Source organism: Molossus molossus, unplaced genomic scaffold (genome assembly GCF_014108415.1).
Source record: "Molossus molossus isolate mMolMol1 unplaced genomic scaffold, mMolMol1.p scaffold_m16_p_5, whole genome shotgun sequence".
Lineage (NCBI taxonomy): Eukaryota > Metazoa > Chordata > Mammalia > Chiroptera > Molossidae > Molossus > Molossus molossus.
Window position 1 is genome coordinate 63,806,445 of NW_023425388.1, and position 19,865 is coordinate 63,826,309.

Genomic DNA, 19,865 nt, shown 5'->3' on the forward strand with positions numbered 1-19,865 from the left:
CAACTGGCTGCCTCCTGCATGACCCCAACCAGGGCTGGAGACGAACCATAACTGGGTATGTGCCCTTGACCGGAATTGAACCTGCAACTGTTTGGTCCAAAGTTCATCACTCTAACCGCTCAGCCAAACTGGCCAAGGCTCCTTTTACGTTATTTTTATTTAAGAAGAATGATAGAGTTAGTTGGAAATGAGCCTAGCCTTCATGGGTTTTCTTCTACTTTTTGGCAACTTCCTTACTTCCTTTGTTTCTTGTTGCTAAGTCAGCAGAGTGGTTATAAAAGGGAGATGATTTAAAGGTGACTCACAGATACTAAATTTCAGGCTTTTCTTACTTTCCCAGTTACACAATTTAGGATCTTAGAAGAAGGCTCAGCAGTAATAGAATCTTCCTCCAGGACTGAGGTGAGTTAACGAATAGTCTTAAACTTGTTAAGGGGGCACGGAGGGATACCTGCAGCTCTGAGCGTGTGTGATGGTGTGTGCACGCATGCAGAGATGAGCAGAATGGGTGCTGACCAGCTTTCCTTGACCACCCTTCACCGCCCTGGCTAACAGGAGCTGGCTTGCACTCTGTCTGCCCAAAGAGACAAAAATAAAAGTTATATATAGCTGATAAGGAAGACACAATGTTAAGTGAGGGAAAAAAGGAGAGAGGGTTGAATGAAGCTGAGAATAATAAAGGTAAAGTATTATTCTTGACTTCTGGGGGAAATGTTTGGTTTTTCTGTGTGAGGGGGATAATGTAAATGTGAGCAGTGGTAATAATCACAATCCCACCGCAGCATATTTTATGTCACAGTGAAGTACATGTCTGAGAGCTGTTCAACGAGTTACTGTTATTTTTTACAAAGCTATCATCCATAGAAAGAAAACCAGTACTGGCAAAATACTGTCCTCTCAAATATATTGGCTCAATATAGAACTGAATATTTTACAACCTGAATTGAAATATAAGAATGTAATTAACAGATGTTTCCATGTTATAAATTGTTATTTTCAAACAGGGGTCATTTAATAAAATATAACCCCTGTAAATAATAGCTGGTGCTAGACTTACATCCCATGCCACTATATATATATATATATATATATATATATATATATATATACACACATATGGGCTATATATATATATGGGTTGAAGACACAGAATGTTCTACATGATTTGTCATTTCTCTTTCAACAAAGTGCTAAATCAGAACGAAATTACATTTGTCATACAATTTTTAATGAGACTACATTAAACATTTAGTCACCTTTAATATAATTATTTAAGAGCCTAATAGATAAAACTGTATTTCACAGAAACAAGGATAAGTTAAGGTCGCGACACAAAGTATGTGTTCTGAGTCACTGGAAAACACTTGGTGACCATAATAAAGATGGCCAGAGGTTTTTGACCTAATTAAAAATAAGGAGTCATAGAAGAAATGGCTTTATTAGAAAAAATGTAGTGTAGACGTGGCTAATTTCTATCATGGATATACCTCTCGGCTATTTTATAATTAAAATCAGATATAAGGTTTAAACTTCTTTAGAAGTTAGTGGCATTTCTTCCTATTCTGATATGTAACTTAGGGAAGGAGTTGTCTTCATGTGATAGACACCCTTTATTTCTTTGCATAATCGCAATCCATCAGTAGTTCAGCACTGGCACAGAGCACAGAGGGAATCACTCAGGTAGGGCCTTGTGTGTAAGACATCAGACTTCCAACCCCAGCATCAGGCACAGGTGTGCCATTTATAGAGTTTTTAAGACCCCTATTATCATTCAAGTCTCACACTATTACCTAGTAGTAATTAAATTAATGTCATCATCTGTAACCTAACAAAACCTCGGAATGAAGTTTCTGTCTTCTCCTTTTCATCCTGCGAGCAGTTCCGAGCAAGTGTGCAGAATGTGGGATTGATTTCCAGTCTCTTTGTGGACTCCTTCAGGTCTGTGCTATTAAACTGAGACGACCACATCAAGGTAGAGTCTGTCATAGGATTCCCTGAAGCACAGAATGAGGAGGAGACTGAGCAGACATGACCCGGGAAGGCACCAGTTGAACCAAGACAACTCTGTAAGACAAAAACACGCAGTTGTAAGCATTCACGTGTCACGCAGAACGCCACCTGTATGCTGGGAGCAAGCTGCTTTGCATTCAAGAGCACTTAACGAGGACTGCGCCGGCGCCCTGCAGGGCCTGAAAACCGCCTTTCAGTCAACAGGAACATCTAGAGTCTACGTGATGCATGTAACATATTACAGGGCTTTTGTGGGGAATATTTTTAATCAGTATTGTTAATAACTTTTCATCAATTTAATCCACCTTGATTTTGGTGGCAGAAAAATCTATTAACTACAAAGAAAAAAAAATTAATCACCTTTCAATGTTAGTTTGTTAATTATTTTTAAGTGCCCTCTATCACCCTCAAGCTTATCTTGTTTAGAGATATCTACTGGATTAGAAAGACAAATAAAATCACTTCGACTTGGAGATAGCACTTTTATATTTTTTTGGATAGAAACATCTGATTCTCAGCAAAAACATCAAATAGTAAGTCACTGTAAAGCAGACGAGAAAACATATAAAAAAAATAAAGTAAAACATAAAAAATTAATCCTAATTCTACCCTCAGAGAAACTACTGTGAATATTTTGGCTTATTTCTTTTTGGTCTTTTTTTCCTGCTAGTATCAGTTATGTATGATGCCAATCACCAGAAAACCTACAAGAATAATCTAAACAGACAATTCTCTTGTGATCTGATTTAATGGAATCAAGAAGAGGCTTGCTCCTGAATTCAGGGCTCTCCAACAGGCCAGTGGTGGGGCTCCGGCCGCCTCCAGCTGTTCCCTCCCGCTGCAGTGGCCCTGGACCTGGGCCTCTGCTCAGCTCTTCCTACCCCGACCCTTTTACCAGTCAGTCCTGAGGCTCTGGGGGCAGAAGTGAGCAGCTTCTTGGCATAAAGAGGTTGGTGGCAATTGTGGGAGATAACTTCTCCAGTTTAATATCCATTTAGCAGTTTCATTTTTTTTTTTTTTAAAGCAGCAGATGAGATAAAGAAGTTCCCTAGTACATTTTTTCTTTGGGCACGGCTATAGGTTTATATTTTCCCTTTGTACTTCTACAGAATGCTAATACTGCCCTAATCTTCAAAAATCATCCTAAAACTTTCTACACTGCTGCTTCAGTTTAATCCATAATGCATATGGCTAAAAGAGCAATTTCTGCTCAGGAGTGGGAATCTGGAAACCAAGTAGTAAGAGAAGGCGCTGAAATATCTTTTTTCCATAATATGCTCACAAAAGCTACTTCCCACCTCTCGATTTCCACATTTTAAAAGTCAGACACGCTATTATATGGCCTGTAACAAAGACATGTATTTCAATGATATGTTCATAGCCAAGCTGTTTTCTGGGCTTTCCTTGGGTTGAATATAATCTAAGTCCTCAGCGAGGCTGTGAACTCTGGGATCCTGCCTATTCTGATATCCCCTGAAATGACACACCAGGTGTTTTCTGCTTTTATATTAACCATGCAGTCTCTGGATTTCGGATGATAATTTTAACAGGCAAAAGAAGTAAAATAAGAAGAGAAAAGGCAGCAAAATAGTGACAACAGCATACTGTTTGTGGTGAGCATTTTGACTTTAAGGTCAAATTTTCAGCTGCATTTCATGGGGAGTTAGAACACACACACAAGCAGCAACGAGCAACCAGTCCTCACTCTTCTTACACCTAGTCACGTGTTTGCCAAAGCAAAACTGTCAATACTAAGCAAAACTTACTCAAATGTTGCCCAAGCAGACCTTTTAGTTTATCAGAGTTGTAAATTATTCCCTCTACCTGGGTTCAGATGAAATCTTTAAACATGCCTCATAATTGCTCTTTAGTGTCATGGGCGGTTGGTTCACTCTTACTATTATGCCTCTCTCTGAAAAGTCAAGTCCACCTTTCAGTAAGTTCACTTGGCTCAGTCAATTATAAGTGTTCTTTGAAATTCTTTGCCTTTTCAGGAAGCAAAAGGTCAGAGATAGGAACCTGTCCATCTTCCTACTGGAAACAACTCACATACACCACAATTTAGGCATTCTAATAAGCAGGAAATGGTTTCTCTCAAAGCTTCATTTGACTTAGCAAAGTCAACTGCTGTCCTTTCTGAGCCCAGGGTCATAGGACGTAGTTGAGCCAACAGGGTCCTGAGCCACTGAATTTTCTTATCTTACCCTTTAAATCTTTTCAACATTCATTCCCTTTGTCCTTAACCAGAGAAAATACAAATCCGTACCCCAAGACTCCACAACTTGCCCCCCACCTCTGCTGGTCCTCTCTTCCATCATGCACACTGTAACCGGAGCCCTCTCTGCGCATTTGGTCTGGACAGGTGCCACACTCTGCTCGGTGAGGTGGGCTCTGCACCAATGGTGGTGCTCTGCTGCACAGAACTAATTAGGATTTTGCGCATTCTCTCACCTGTTTCTTCCAGAACCATTATTATACTTTCCACTTTCTCGTTCCCTTCAGTGATGCCATGCTTTTGGTTTCTACCACCTTCAAGTACTTGTCTGGTTCTAGACACCACCTCCCAGAGCCAACCTTCTACTTTTCTTTGGTGATTTAACCAGAATTATGATGATTTAGCAAACTGTCTCCATACCCACTTGAGAGGAGCCAGCTGACCTGATTTCAAACACAGTGTAACATCCTGTTCCCTTTGCTCCGTTTATCACTCAACAGATCTGACCATCAAACAATGCATTATTTTACTCCTCGGATAGAAAATACTTCTCACTAGCCCACTTCTGTTGAAGCTGCTCTGGTAACCACTAGTCAATGCCTCCCACCTCAGCCAGGCCCCTGAATCTTTTAAGCTACTTCAAAATGAAAGAACTGATGTAAGACACACACACACACACACACACACACACACACACACACACACACACACCCCTTTAATGCTTTTAGCCAAAACCTGCTGGGAAGCTTCTAAACCGCCCATCCCAGATAATACAAATTTCAGAATAAGTTACAAACTATCAAATAGAACACTGGAATACATTTCAGAGCACATAAAGAATTGAACAGCATTCCCAAATTGATTCTGTAAGTGACATTATTAGAGTAAAGCATCACGGGGCTGTCTGAAATAACTCGCTGAGATTCTCAAAGCAAATATTAAAGGAAGCAACTGAGTTTTACCAATATGCTTATATCAGGGATCATGTAACAATCTTGTCTAAAAAAATTTTTTTTAATAATCCTCACCCAAGAATATTTTTCCTTTTTTTTTTTTTTTTAGATAGAGTGGAAGGGAGGGAAAGAGAGACAGAGGCGAGAGAGAGGAACATTGATGTGAGAGAGACACATCGATTGATTGTCTCCCATATGACCCCAAGCAGGGCTGGGAATTGAACCTGTAACCCAAGTTGACCGGGAATCAAATCCATGATCCTTCCGTTGGTGGGCTGATGCTCTAACCACTGAGAAAACTGGCCAGGGCATTTAAAAAAATTTTAAATATGTTTTTATTGATTTTTAGAGAGAGAAGAAGGGAGAGGGAGAGATAGAAACATTGATGTTCGGCTGCCTCCTGCATGCCCCCCACTGTGGATCGAGCCCAAGACATGGGCATGTGCCCTGACCAGGAATCGAACTGGTGACCTTTTGATGCACAGGACAACACTCAACCAACTGAACCTCATTGGTCAGGGCAACAATTTTTTAAAAAGCGACTATGTAAAAGCCAAGTCAGAAAAACTCTAAGAAACTCCTTTGGGTCCCAGGCACCCAAAGCAAATAAAAACCGAGCCTGGGAGACCTGTAACTCAGGGCTCCAAATAAGCCAGGGCACTGGTATAGGGGCCTGCGTGACATGCGCTGTCAATGGTGGTGATGCCATATCTGCAGGACCTGCAGGCAAACAGCTGGGTCAGGCTATACATTCCCGAACACCCGTCTGACATAACCGCCTACCAGATAGCACTCCGTGGGAGATAAACTCTAGGCAGGAAGTGTAGTACTTCTCTGGGAAGAGATCTAAACAATCACAGATCTTTATGATAAAAATGCTGGCCTTCCATAACTAATAGTTGAATTCTGACATATAACGTAACTTCTGGGTGAGTTTTTCAATTTTAAAATGACTAAATTATGACATTTGAACACTGGCTCTAATGGAAGGGAATTCAGTTTATCAAAAAAATGTCGAGGGTACTAGGCTATGGCACTAAAAGACATTTTTAGGATAATTTTTCAGAATTTTCAGATTTGCAATTTATGTATCACACTTCAGTTATAAAGCATATGGACTTTGTTGCAGGGCTCTGAGGACAACATCAATCAATCATACGTGAAAGAATCTCAGTAGTTTTCATAGTTCTAGTAACCTTAGCCTTAGAGAGATGTGGGGCATGTTTACGTGTATTCAGCTGACATACTCACAAACATATAAAAGCATTTCTTGCCCCGGTCAGTGTGCTCAATGGTTAGAGCACTGGCCTGAGCACTGATCCCAGGCTTGATCCCAGCCCAGTCAGGGTGCGTGCGGGAGGCAACCAATCGGAGTGTCTCTCTCACCCTGATGTTTCTCTGTCTCTCTCTCCCTCCTACCCTCCCTTCCACTCTCTTTAAAACAAACATTTGATGAGTGCCAGTTATGCCCTGGTCTGGGCTCTTTCATATTATCTTCTCATTAACTCTCTGAAATGTCAAAATGTGCTGAGATTTATTTCCCCCTGAAAATCACCTTGTTGGATTAAAATTAATTATTAAAGTTTCATTTTTCACAATAATCATGGAGTTTAGGCAGAAACCTTTAACGTCTCCACAGATATATATAAGGATATGTGACCAGAAACCAACCAAAAAGAGCTTCTTTTCCCTAGCTAGATAAATCCTTGACTGTATCAGTGAGACAGAAGTAGCAGAAATGACGCTAAGTGTTTCTTCTGCCGCCCACGCCAAAGAACCAAAAATATCTGCTTGTCTCTGGTCACCAGGAATCTGCAGAATGAATGAGCCCTGACTGATGTCAGTTCCAGCTAATTCAGGCCAGACGCTGGTCTCTGCTGAACAAACTGAGAGCTGCAGCTGGGCCCACGGGAGCGGCGGAGAAACTCCGCTGGCCGAGCAAGATGGCCAGGAGTGCGCTGGGCTCTCCCAGTCAGACAGTGTTGGGACATTCCCAGCTGTAAACTGATCAATACACACGTGTCACAGTCTAGAGACCACGTGCAAGAGATGCACTGGGGGGATAACATTATCTGGCGTCTACTATTGTTTTTAAATACTGTAGGACAAAACTATCACCAGCAGACAGGAAAAACCACGCTCTGCTAAGCTGCAAGGAACACTTACCACATCCGTGCCCATGAACTGGAAAACTGTTTCTGTTACCCAGAGGGGCAACACAGCCACCCCCGGTACTTTACCAGGCAAAAGAGAGCAGTGAGCCTCTTAATTGCAACTGTGACATAAATGAAGTAGATTAAAGCTGGTCTGTAATAATTATTAGATGATTCTGTTTAGAAAATTCACTGGAAGTCTAACACGTGGTGATGGCTTTCTCCCGAGTGGAAAGGCGTCTCCAGGATAAGCACTCTCCTTCATATGATAAACCCAGCGCACATCAAGTTTAAAACCGACTTTTCCTGCACTACTGACTGACAGAAATGATCTAGTTTGTTGTCCGTTATGGCAAGATTACTATATCCTTTGTATGCCTTTTGCTGTTAGGTGAAAGCACTTTGCTGCAAGTTGTTCAAAACCCAGGACCAATCCTGTTTTGTCAGCTTTGAAAGTTTCAAAAATGTATTCTCCGTGTAAGCAGGTTATCGTGGTTATTATTTATAAGCTTGTCAGGTTTCCTATAAATGATTGGGCCTCTTGGAGCATCACCTTTTAAAGCATTTCTTACATTTGAATCTTACAGATTCTTCCATGTACAAATTATCTAAATTTACTGGTATTTGATGCGTAGTTAAGAGAACAGCAACCAGGATGGGGCGGGGGTGGGGCGCATAGTAATATTAGATTGATTAAGATGAGAAATAAAATGGAATATTCATCTAATAGAAATTAATAAAAGCTTTATATTCAAGAGTCACACTTATAAGTTATTTTAACATGCAAAATAAAAAAATCCCAGATAATGATGCTTAGATTTTCTGAAATAGTAAAACAGAATTTGGATTACAGAAAAGAGAGTATCAGAGAAAACCCAACAACTGTGCAAAACAGAGCCAATACAAACCACGAACCCCAGCACCAGCGGGCCTGTCTTCAACACACCCAGCAGCCCCTCCAGCTGTCCCTGTGCGCCTCCTCCCACCCCTCAAAGGTTATTTGCCAGTTTCATTCTTTCCTGAAGCCCGTTCTCTACTTTCTTCCCACCAACTCTTCATAGGTGAACTGGCTTCTAAGAAGAAAGGTGATGACATCAAGAACGAACTCCTTCAATAATCTGCCCAGCAAAGGTGTCTGCCTCTGTGCCATCGACACTGCCTTCTATCTCCTTTGGTCCAAGGTGAACTCCTTCAATGGGTTCAGGACCCCGTCCCTTCCTCTTTTGTACGGATTTCCTTCTTCTTCAAATGTGTACCCCTGGGTTCTAACTTCAACCTTCTTATACCTGTGTTGACCACGTGTAGCTACTTGAACCTGAATTAATTAAAATGAAATAAAAACTCAGTTCCGGCCCTGGCCAGTATGGCTCAGCGGTTGGAGTGTCAGAAGCAGACCAGGGAGTCCCGGGTTCGGTTCTTGCTAAGGGCACCTACCTTGGTTGTAGTTCATTTCGCCCCGGTTGGGGTCGTGGGGGTGGCAACCAGTCGATGTGTCTCTCTCACATGGATGTTTCTCTCTCTCTTCCTTCCTCTCTCCCTCCAGCTCTATCTGAAGATGAATGCAAAAATGTCCTCAGGTGAGGGAAAAAAAAATCCAGTTCCGTAGCTGCACTAGCTTCATGTGGCCAGCGGCTGCTGTCCTGGACAGTGCAGATAAAAAAGTCTTCATTATCAGAAAAAGTTCATGTGGACAGTGCTGTTCTACACACTCTATACACTCCTTGGGTGACCTCTCACTCATTCCTAAAGCTTTAACTATGTACCCCTGACATTAATTTATACTCTATGTTAAGACAGGAAATTATAATTTTTTTTTAAGTAATATACCAGCCTGGCTGGTGTGGCTCCGTGGATTGAGCACAGTCCCATGGACTGAGAGGTCCCAGTTTGATTCCCAGTCAGGCCTCATGCCAAGGTTGAGACTCGATCCCCAGTAGGGGGTGTGCAGGAGGCAGCTGATAGATGTTTCTCTCTCACATCCATGTTTCTATCTGTCTCTCCCTTCCTCTCTTTTTAAAAATATCAATAAAAACATTAAAAAGAAAAAAGTAATATACCAGTGGTTCTCAGTGAGAACCTGCATTTTAGAGTCTCTTGGGACTTTTTTTTTTATCCTCACCAGAGGACTTTTTTTGTTCAGATAGAGTGGGAGGGGGAGAGAGGAAGAGAGAGAGACAGAGAGAAACATCGACGTGAAAGGGAGACATCAAGTGGTTGCTACCTGCATGACCAACCAGGGCCGGGGACAAACTGCAACCGAGGTACATGCCCTTAGCGGGAACTGAACCTGGGCCTCTCTGGACCGCAGGCCAATGCTCTAACCGCTGAGCCAAACCGGCCAGGGCTCTTGGGACTTTTAAAAACAAATACTGGGCCCTGGTCCAGGTTAATTAAATCAGAATTTTTTTGGCGTAAAGGTGAATTAGATCAGGTTAGGATGCATTAAAAAACAAAACAAAACACTGAAGATATTTTCTTTTATTAGCATGTAAAAGCTCAAATAAAGTAATCAGCCTTAGTGAAAAGTCACCATATAAACTCCCCATACAGCAGTGCCACAAACCCCTCTCATAACACATTTAGACAGTAAACAAAAAGTCAAATTTCTTACCTGTGTGATAAAATGTGAGAAAAAATAAAAGTACTCCCATGAACATATTACTTAAAAAAGTGACAACTCCACAAGTAATTCCTTCTGGAACTGGGTAGACAGTTTCCACAAAAAGCTCAAAAAATATAGGTATACTGCTATTCAAGAACACTCCCAGGAGAATACAGGAGGCGTACAATGTCACTAAAATAAAAACAAACACATTTCAGTTTCCCAGTAGCAGCAGTGAGTCACAGCAGAGAGATCTTCTGGGTCCTCTCTTTTATAAGTATGCAGTTTCATATTTTCAATGGCAGCTGATCAAGTCCGACAAAGCATCTTACATCCGTTAGCTCTTTGCTCAGGTGAGCAGATGGAAAAGGTTTTGTTGCGGGATGATTCCCAGTTTACTTGCTTTATCTGTTTGGTGGGTTATCTCAAAGCACAGAAACAATTTTACCATTATAATATAAATAAAAGGCTTCTTCACCCTTAGTCATACTCTCCCAGCAAATATATATAGAGAGAGATAAACTACAGCAACTTAATTCAAAATCTAGACTCATTTTATAACTGTAAAGAGAACTTAAAATCTAAGAATAAATATAAGAAACATTAAGTATTACTAAAAGTTACATATTTAAAGAGACTGGTTAATAATTAACCCTCAGGTACAAAATAAAAATTTTTCAGTACACAATTCCAGAAGAAACACTTAAGATAGAATTAATTAGTCCTCAATTTGGAAATAAGTTTTATGTTAAGTCTTGTTTAAACATTTGTAACTTTTTTGGAACACAAAAAATTTTCATCCAGAAATGTATAATTAATAATAGTTAGAATCCCAGATCAGCCAATAAAAGGCCTATTAACCCTACTCTGTAGTGAAATCTTTGAATAAAGACATTATTTTTTCTTAGAAGAAAGTTTTGAGAAATGCGCCCAATTCCAAATAAGTATATGATTTGCTATTGCCATATACAAACGTTCACAAATTTTAATTTGAAGGTAAAAACAGAACCAAGGAGGGAAAAAATGCTACCCTATTTAGAAATCTAAAACACATCTCCTATAGACTAGTAAGTATATCATACCCACTAGTGATAACGAGTAGAATTTATCCTAAGGTTAAGGTTACCAGAAAAATATTTTTCATAAAAATCTTTGTTAAGGAAAACATTTCTGTCCAGGAACTACAGAAAGGGAGGGGGTTATCCTAAGTCTGTTATGTATTATTCAAAGAACATAACAAATTACCAGAATTTATCATACTGATTACAATAATTAACAGTAAAAAAAAAATATCCACTGTTTTCTAATAGAATTTCTCCAATTAACCTCAACTCCCACTTCCTCTTCCAATTATACTGGCCTTTCAGGGTTATACAATATTCCGTGCGTTCAAATAACACAGAGAGCTGGTGATCACTTAGAGTTTCTTTGCATAGATGCCACACGAAGACAGAGAACGAAGGAAGACAGTGAGTAAAGAACACACTGCTGGCTAAGGCTGCGACCAAATTATCCGCAGAATCAAATGGGAAGCATCTAATAGTTACAATAAATACCATTTAAATCATGAAGTACTTGTCAAGAGATTCTTAGAAACAACAACACCTAACACCTCATGTTCACTGTATATATACTAGACATAGGTCATGTAAATCAATCACCGATTCTACCTAACACACGACTCATTAGTGGCCCATTAGGAAAAGTAGGGATGGAACATCACTGGTAGCTTTTATAGAACATTCTACCTACAAAACACTTTGTAATAATTTATTGGTCAGTTAGTGGTAATCAGAGCAGAGATGGGCCTAGGGGTTTAGACCACGACAGCAGAGAGACAAGTGACAGGAAAACGGCAAACCCGCAAGAACCAGAAGGTGCCACTTCTCAGTAAGAATTCACAAACCAGAGACAGACTTACCATTTTTTAGAAACTGTTGGAAATTGTCCTTTTGACATTATATTTCTAAAGGAAATATACCCTCACATGTAATGTGTAATCAGGCAAATTAAAATGTAATGCCTACACAATAATCATAATCTGTATATAATAGAATAATTGCATGTTGTAAAAAAAAATGATAAGGACATACTGAAAAAGAACTATGTATTGGTATGGAGCCTTGAAAAGAGAGATTTGATTTTATTGATTTTTATCAATCAGGATACTAATGAGAGCGGCAGAGGCAGAGAGAGGCAGAGATGGGATGTCTCAGGGAAGGAGAGCCTGGTGAGGCAGGCCTGTCTGAAAACCCCTCATGGCCATGCAGCTCCCGTGGGCTGCATGAATTTAGGAATCTAAATTCTGGGAAGGGAAAAGGAAATCTCTGTCATTGGGAAAATAAAATTTTTATTGTGATTAAACTTTGTTGACGGAACTGTAAATAGTTCATCTTCTGGTGGGTAATTAAAAATGTCTATCAAAATAAAAAATGCGACTGTTCGACCCAGGAATTCCAGATCTAGGAATTTATCCTACAGCTATGCAGGTCCAAGTATATACAGCAGAATCACTGAAATATTGTCTGTAGTATGAAAATATTATAACCAAGCTAAATATCCTGTTGTTTAAACATTTATCAAACATCCAAATAAAGGTACATTATGCATCCATTACATCCATTAACTTTGCCCTGCCGGTGTGGCTCGGTGGTTGAGCATTGACCCATGCACCAAGAGGTCGCCAGTTTGATTCCTGGTCAGGGCACATGCCCAGGTTGTGGGCCCGATCCCCAGTGAGGGGCATGCAGGAGGCGGCCGGTCAATGTTCTCTTTCATCGATGTTTCTATCTCTCTCTCCCTCTCCCTTACCCTCTCTCTAAAAATCAATAAAGAAAAAAAAATTTTTAATGAATTAACTTTGTACTGATATTAAGGACATCTAAGATATATAAGTAACAAAAGGTACAGAAGTGTTATATTTTTTGCCCTGGCCAGTTTGGCTCAGCGGTTAGAGCGTCGGCCTGCGGTCCTGAGAGACCCGGGTTCGGTTCCCGCTAAGGGCGCGTGCCACGGCTGCAGTTTGTCCCCGGCCCTGGTCGGTTGTGCGGGTGGCAGCCACTCGATGTGTTCCTTTCACATCGATGTTTCTCTCTCTCTCTCTCTGTTCCTCTCTCTCCCTCCCACTCTACCTGAACAAAAAATGGAAAAATGTCCTCGGGTGAGGATAAAAAAACAAAACAAAACAGAAGTGTTATATTTTTTAAAAAGAACACACACAAACACATTTGTAAATGTATAAAGAATTTTCTGGGCAAATAAGAAACTGCCATTCAGGTTTGCCTCTAGAGAGGGGGGCCACAGGAAGGTAGACATTTTTCACTGTATACCCTTATCTACTATTTGAATTTGACTTTTTTACTATGAGTATATCTTACCTATTTGACAAAATAAAAAGAGAAATTTCATTGGTAATAAAATTGTGAATTGGTAGCTGGTCCAACTCCATCCACTTCATGCAGGTTTGCTAGCTCACTGACTCATCAATGGCGTCCACACCTGGGAGCCATACAACCCAGTCCTGGCACAGGAGCATCAGCATAAACATTCCCACTTCATTTACTAGCACACCTGTTACACAGGGAAAACGTGCCGTGGTGAAGGGTATGACTTCAGAGGCCAGTAATCAAAACGGGAGTATTTTCATTCAATTCTCTTACTCTCGATGTTTGCTTCTTGTATTACTATAAAAATGATGAGCAAAGGGTTATTTTACACTGGCTGGCTATGCTGAAATCACTTCTTACGGTGGAAACTAAAGAATCAAAGTAATGTGCACAGGAAAGGGTTAAATTAAGATCGTCCTAATCAGAATGGGGACCGATAGCTGTCAGGATTGACTTAATATATTCCTCCCCCGTGTTCTGGGACATGCCTAAAGTAGAAGCTGATTATTAAGTCTGAATTCGACTTTCACTTGAGATTTCAGTTTAGAATGTGATACAGTGTCTTTATACACTGGCTTGGCAGATCTAGTGGGTGACTGTCATCTATTAAAAGTCAGGCAGACAAGATAATTTCCTGCTCATCAGAGAAGGTTCAAACTACATGATCATTAAATATTTCCACGACTTTCTATAGTACTCATACTAAAATTATAATAAACTGCCTTTCAATTAAAAAGTCAAGGTAATTTAGCAGAACAAACATAATGCTGACGTAGAGTTCTTTCAAAGAATCTAATAAAAGTCACAGACCCATCATTTAAATGGCACAAAAACAAAGTCCTGTGGATGTGTTTCAAGAACATGAATTGGATCAAAACCCTGAAAGCCTGGTCCACCAACCCTGCTCCCCATGACAAACCAAATTACTAAACTTTAGGGAAACAAAACTATGTATAAATACATTTTAACCAAAACACTCAAACCTTAGATGACTAGCAGTTACAAAATAAATCACAAAATTTTAGATAAGAACTACTTCCACTTAACATTTAATGAGATTCTCAAGATATCATCAATAATAAGAACCATTTCAAATCTTGTATTTATATAAATTTTAAAACATTTAAAAATATATTATCATATTTGATCATCCTGTCAATTCTTGGAGGCAGGTAAGGTGTTTCACAGGTGAACTGACCAAAGTTCTGAAGGTCAAAGTGACTTATTTCGAAACAATATGAGTTAGGAGTGGTAATAATAATATAGTTAAGGCCTACAGATCTAGCATGTTTTCCACCAAGCCACTGTGTCAGATTGGGAAAAAACAAACAAGCAAGGCTTGGTATTTGTCTTTTTTTAATTTTATTTATTTTTTTATTAATTTTAGAGAGGGAAGGAGATGAGGGGAGAGAGAGAGAGAGGGGGAGAGACTGGGGGTGGGGGGGAGAGAGAGAGAGATTGAGATCGACTGCCTCCTGCACACCCTCTACGGGACTGAACCTGCAACCAGGGCATGTGCTCTGACTGGGAATCGAACTGGTGACCTTTTGGTGCATGGGACAATGCTCAACCAACTGAGTCACACCGGCCAGGGCGGTATTTCTTTTATTCAGTGGTACTGACACAACAGGCATGTTTCCCAAATCTGTATTCAGCACAAAGCTGGAAGTGTCTGCACATAAGACAGATGACAGAATAAAAAATAGAGCACCAAAAGGTTACAAAGAAAGAGATGAACTTTAATCATGATAAATGCAAAATGGGCCCAAAAATTATTGCTTAGGCATATAACAGGGAAAACTTTAGCTCAAGCCTTTCTTCAAAACCATTTATCAGGAGCCTATTATATGTAAGCTGCTATGCTAGAACAATAAATAGGACATACTTTGCCTCAAATCACTCCAGATCCAAAGGATATGGTAGATGCCTACTACAGCAGCCATTTATGTACATACACAAGTGTTTAGACCATTATACTTCATTCTCTTAGAAAAAGCTATGTTTAATCATGAGACACAAGAGCCTCCCAATATTAGGTGCTGAGTGCAACAGGAAAAGTGTGCCAAAATCTAGGAATACATTTTGAGAAGCGATGGAAGGTTTAAAAGAGAATGACTATGCTGGTCAGTGGTGTGGAAATTAGGTTCGATGAGAAACGGGTGTAAGAACTGGGGATGTTTAGATTAAAAGGCTAAGGCCAAACATGATAAACATCTTCAGTTGTTTGAGGGCCATCAGTGGAAGAGGGAAGGAGATAGCTTGCTCTATGGAAGCTGTGTTGTTCCACGTCAGTTATCTCCAAAGGAGGAAGAATTTCCCAGGACCCAGAGCTGACTAACAACAGAACCAGTAATGTGTTTTCTCTTCGGGGAGGTATTCAAATTGCAGTCAGATGAAGGTCTATCTGGACTGTAATGGAAGAGATACATTTATGAAGTAAGTTATATCAGATGATGACCAAGGTTCGTTTAAGTAGATCAATAACAAAATGAAAGAGGTGTAGGTAGGAGAGTTTAACTAGGATATAAAAAACAAAAATCTTGTGCCTCTAGGTAGATAAGAATAGAGAATTTGTTTACAGTTTTATTAAGAAGCATTATGAATAAGAAAATAAGGATTATAAAATAAGAATAAATATTATAAATTATTTTAAGGATTGGAATCAATACATTTCCTTAAAGAGTAGGTTTATAACATTAATACATTGTATTGGATAAATTTTTATTCTTGTGCATACTTACTGAATTTTTATTTTATGATAAACTTAGGGAAGTTAACTGGGATGTATTAGATTAGACCTCTATTAAAGATATTTCTAGCCCTGGCTGGTTTGGCTCAGTGGTTAGAGCGTCAGCCTGCGGTCCAGAGAGACCCGGGTTCGGTTCCCGCTAAGGGCACGTACCTCGGTTGCAGTTTGTCCCCGGCCCTGGTTGGTCGTGCGGGTGGCAGCCACTCGATGTGTCCCTTCACATCGATGTTTCTCTCTCTCTCTCTTCCTCTCTCTCCCTCCCGCTCTGTCTGAACAAAAAATGCAAAAATGTCCTCGGGTGAGGTTAAAAAAAAAAAAAAGATATTTCTACAACCTGAACCTGATATTGCAAATCCTTTTGGAAATAAAGACACACCTATAAAGACAGAGAGTAAACACCCACATTGCTAACTACATAGTTTTTCTTCATACATTTTGAGCATGTAGAATAGACAGAATATATATGTATGTTTGTACATACACACCAATATACATTCCTATATCACTAAGCTGTGTCTCTTTTTCAGTTTCACATTTTCTTCCTAAAAATGACGGCTGTGGCCTTTGCGATCTACCACTAATTAAAATATGCCGTGCATGAAACTGTGGTTCCAAAGAGGATGGGCGAATTTTGCTGCAATATTCTTTAGTGGTTTAGTGATTTTCTTTCTTTGAGTTATTAATTTGTGGTATGCCTTGTTTAGCCTCTTTGATGACACAATGTAGTCCTATAAAGGTTGACCATTATGTTTAGAGTCTCCAAGGGCAAGAAGGCAAAGTAATGATCTCGCAGGAATGAGGTGCAACTAATAATCCTCTGTAACAAAATATAGGCCCAGAGTATAGACTGGTTGTGAAATGAGATATCGTAGGTACAGGTTTAACCAGTAACTTTCAAGCTCTCAAAAAATTACTTATAGTTCTGAAGAAGACAATGTACTATTAAATCATGAAATAGTAACTGATCACCTGGTCAAGCTCTCTACCTTAAAGAAATACAAATTCTGCTTGAAGACTTTTTTAAAAATCTCCTGGGTATGCAAACAGTACATGGTCTTTCTCAACAGGCCCTTTGAGCATTTCATGACTCCTACATTTAAGATTTTTCACAAATCCACCTGGCTGGTGTGGCTCAGTGGATTGAGTGTCGTTCCACATACTAAGAGGTTCCGAATCGATTCCTGGTCAGGGCACATGCCCGGGTTTCAGGCTCTATCCCCAGTGGGGGGAGTGCAGGAGGCAGCTAGCTGATCAATGTCTCTCTCTCACATCGATGTTTCTCTCTCTCTCTCTCTCTCTCTCTCTCCTAAAAAATCAATAAAAACGTTTTAAAAAAATATTTTTCACAAATCCATTTTCTTCTTTTAATCTATGTTCTATTTTTTTCATTCTTGTCAGACAGTCATGAACATGAGAAATAGTCACTTTCAGTTTATAGAAACTGAAAACAATAATTGAGTCACTTCTAGCCTTCTTTCCCTAAGGCTTAACATTCTTAGTTTTCTTAATTATATGAATTTCTTTAATCACGTTCACCGTTCTTCTCTGAATTTTCTTTTTTAAAAACAGTTGTTTTTTAATATGTTTTCATTGATTTTAGAGAGAGAGGGAGGGAGAGGGAGAAGGAGAGGGGAGGGAGCAGAGAGAGAGAGAAAAACATCAATGTGACCGAGAAATATTGATTGGTTGCTTCCCATACGTACACCAACTGGGGATCAAACCTACAATCTGGGCACATGCCCTGACTGGAAATCAAACTGGCAACCCTTCAGCGCACAGTATGATGACCCCAACCAACTGAGCCACACAGGCCAGGGCCTCAATTTCTTATTTACCACCCATTTTTTGGCAAATGTTGTGTTTTTAACTTCTTTGCATGCTAATTAAAATGGGACATAACTATCTTAATAAATGCAAAATATATTAAGAGGATTACTCTCTACCCTATTTATGTCTCATGCCTTTCAAGACAACCAAATTTGTTTTCTTTCTTCAAGTATCACTTGAAGTCAGCTTGTAACAGCTGTCACTCTCAAGGGGCGGTTGTCTAGTTAATTACCCCCCATTCCCCACCTACTATCTGTTTCTGACATCACCATCAGGGCATTTTACTAACTTGAATTAGATGAAGAATCTCTCCCAAGGCAACTTCTGTTCAACATCCAAATCATATCGTTTCAGCAAACTCAACACCAAAGTGCTAACGTTTTTCAAAATGTCATTTTCAAAGTATTCATCTGTTCTGTGAAAAATGACTGTGTGAGCTGTGGCTAACAGGGCGAGACATCAAACTTTCAGATAAGGTGAATACTGTACTTTCATAATTTTCTACATGGCATAAACGTCACGACTTTGCAACTCGCATTATTTAGTCATGAGTTTATTTATTTGGCTTACTGTACATATTCAATCCATAAAGATATAATGCAATTTTAAATATTAAGTTTCCCTAAGGAAATAAAAGCATACTGCTGATAGCCTCCAATAAGATGTATGTAAGCAAGTACATATAGCAAAACAGTATGCCTTTAACCAAAATGAAATGATCCAGTTTTCTTCTGTGTGGCACAACAGTATCAAGATCAGTGGATCACAAAGAGATTGCAATAGAAGGTTTTAGTAGTAGTAGCACTTACAACACATGGGTTGAACACAATTAACTAGCTTTTAATTTATTATGTCAACCGTTAAAATTAATGCATATATTTTCAAGTACTTTTCATGTTGATTCTTCTGATATATAAAAAGCAGTAACAGAAACACTAAAGTTTGCTAGAAATGGGGAATAAGACTAGATCTTTTCCTGATTAAAAAAAGAATGACTATGGTAAAAAAAAAAAAAAGAAGAAGAAAGAAACATATTGCTATTACTGATTTTAAATAGCTTAAAGGGCTAACTTTGTCTATAATTAGATTTTATAGTAAATTTCCTTTCATGAAACCTCTTTTACTTAAGAGCAATTAGGTCAGATTATTACCAAGGCAGTAAGAGTATCTGTGATAGATTTATTCAAATACTCCCTGTTCCATTAAAACGTGCCCCTTTGCCTTCCTACAGCTACTGCTGAATAACAGAGTGGCCATGACTGCTGGCTATGACTTGCAATAATAAGTCTATCTACTGAGATTCAAAGAGGAGATAATGTACATTGCATTCATTCATTCATTCCTTAGGGCTTGTGGTAGGTACTGTGGTGGCAGTTGAGGTCATAATTTATAAGGCATAAATCCATGCTCCAGATTTTCAGAGTGGCAGAGGAGACAAAACATATACTCAAGTAACTGATCAGTGGTATCAGGAACAAGGAAAAAAAATATACTATAATCAAGAGAAGGGATGTGAACAAATCTAGTCCTTAACCCAGTATATTTATAAAATATAAATATAAAAATATTAAAAGTGTATCTTTCAGGAGTATCTCAGTGACATTCAAAACTGACTTGCAATTGAAAACAAAAGAATTCATACATTCAGTAGTTATTAAGACGGCCACATCAAACTCAACCTTTCAATTATGGTTTTGATTTAATTTAGAATTCTGCTTCCGTTTCTGTCCAACATAATTATTTTCAAGGACAGATTGGGAAAACAGTTCTGATCAGGGTCAATTACATCAATTTTCTTTTAAGATTTAAAACATGTACTGTTTTCAAATATATACTTTTTTCTGATTATAAAAGTAAGCATATTCATTATACAAATCCCAGATGAAAAGAAAAAACAAAGGAGGTAAAAAATTAAATTCCTAGTGCCTCCATCCAGAGACAAAACTGTGAATTTATGTTAATTAGAAAAT

General features: G+C 39.1%; 1 protein-coding gene across 5 annotated transcripts in view; it reads right to left on the reverse strand.

Moving 5' to 3' along the window:
- Positions 1–459: 459 nt before the first annotated feature.
- SLC49A4 (solute carrier family 49 member 4) overlaps positions 460–19,865 on the reverse strand; it is a 78,344-nt gene continuing 58,938 nt past the window's right edge. Inside the window, exons 8-10 of one of the 5 annotated variants that reach the window (XR_004956819.1) lie at positions 9,943–10,125; positions 1,791–2,064; positions 460–574 (exon numbers count right to left, since the gene is read on the reverse strand). Coding sequence is in view for 4 of the 5 variants with exons in the window: in XM_036243194.1 (XP_036099087.1) it covers positions 1,949–2,064; positions 9,943–10,125 (299 nt within the window). In the remaining variant the exon portion in view is untranslated. Of the gene's footprint in view, positions 575–1,412; positions 2,065–9,942; positions 10,126–15,319; positions 15,729–18,160; positions 18,339–19,865 lie in introns of those variants that run through there. The other 4 variants (XM_036243194.1, XM_036243198.1, XM_036243195.1 and 1 more) reach the window with 4 other exon arrangements.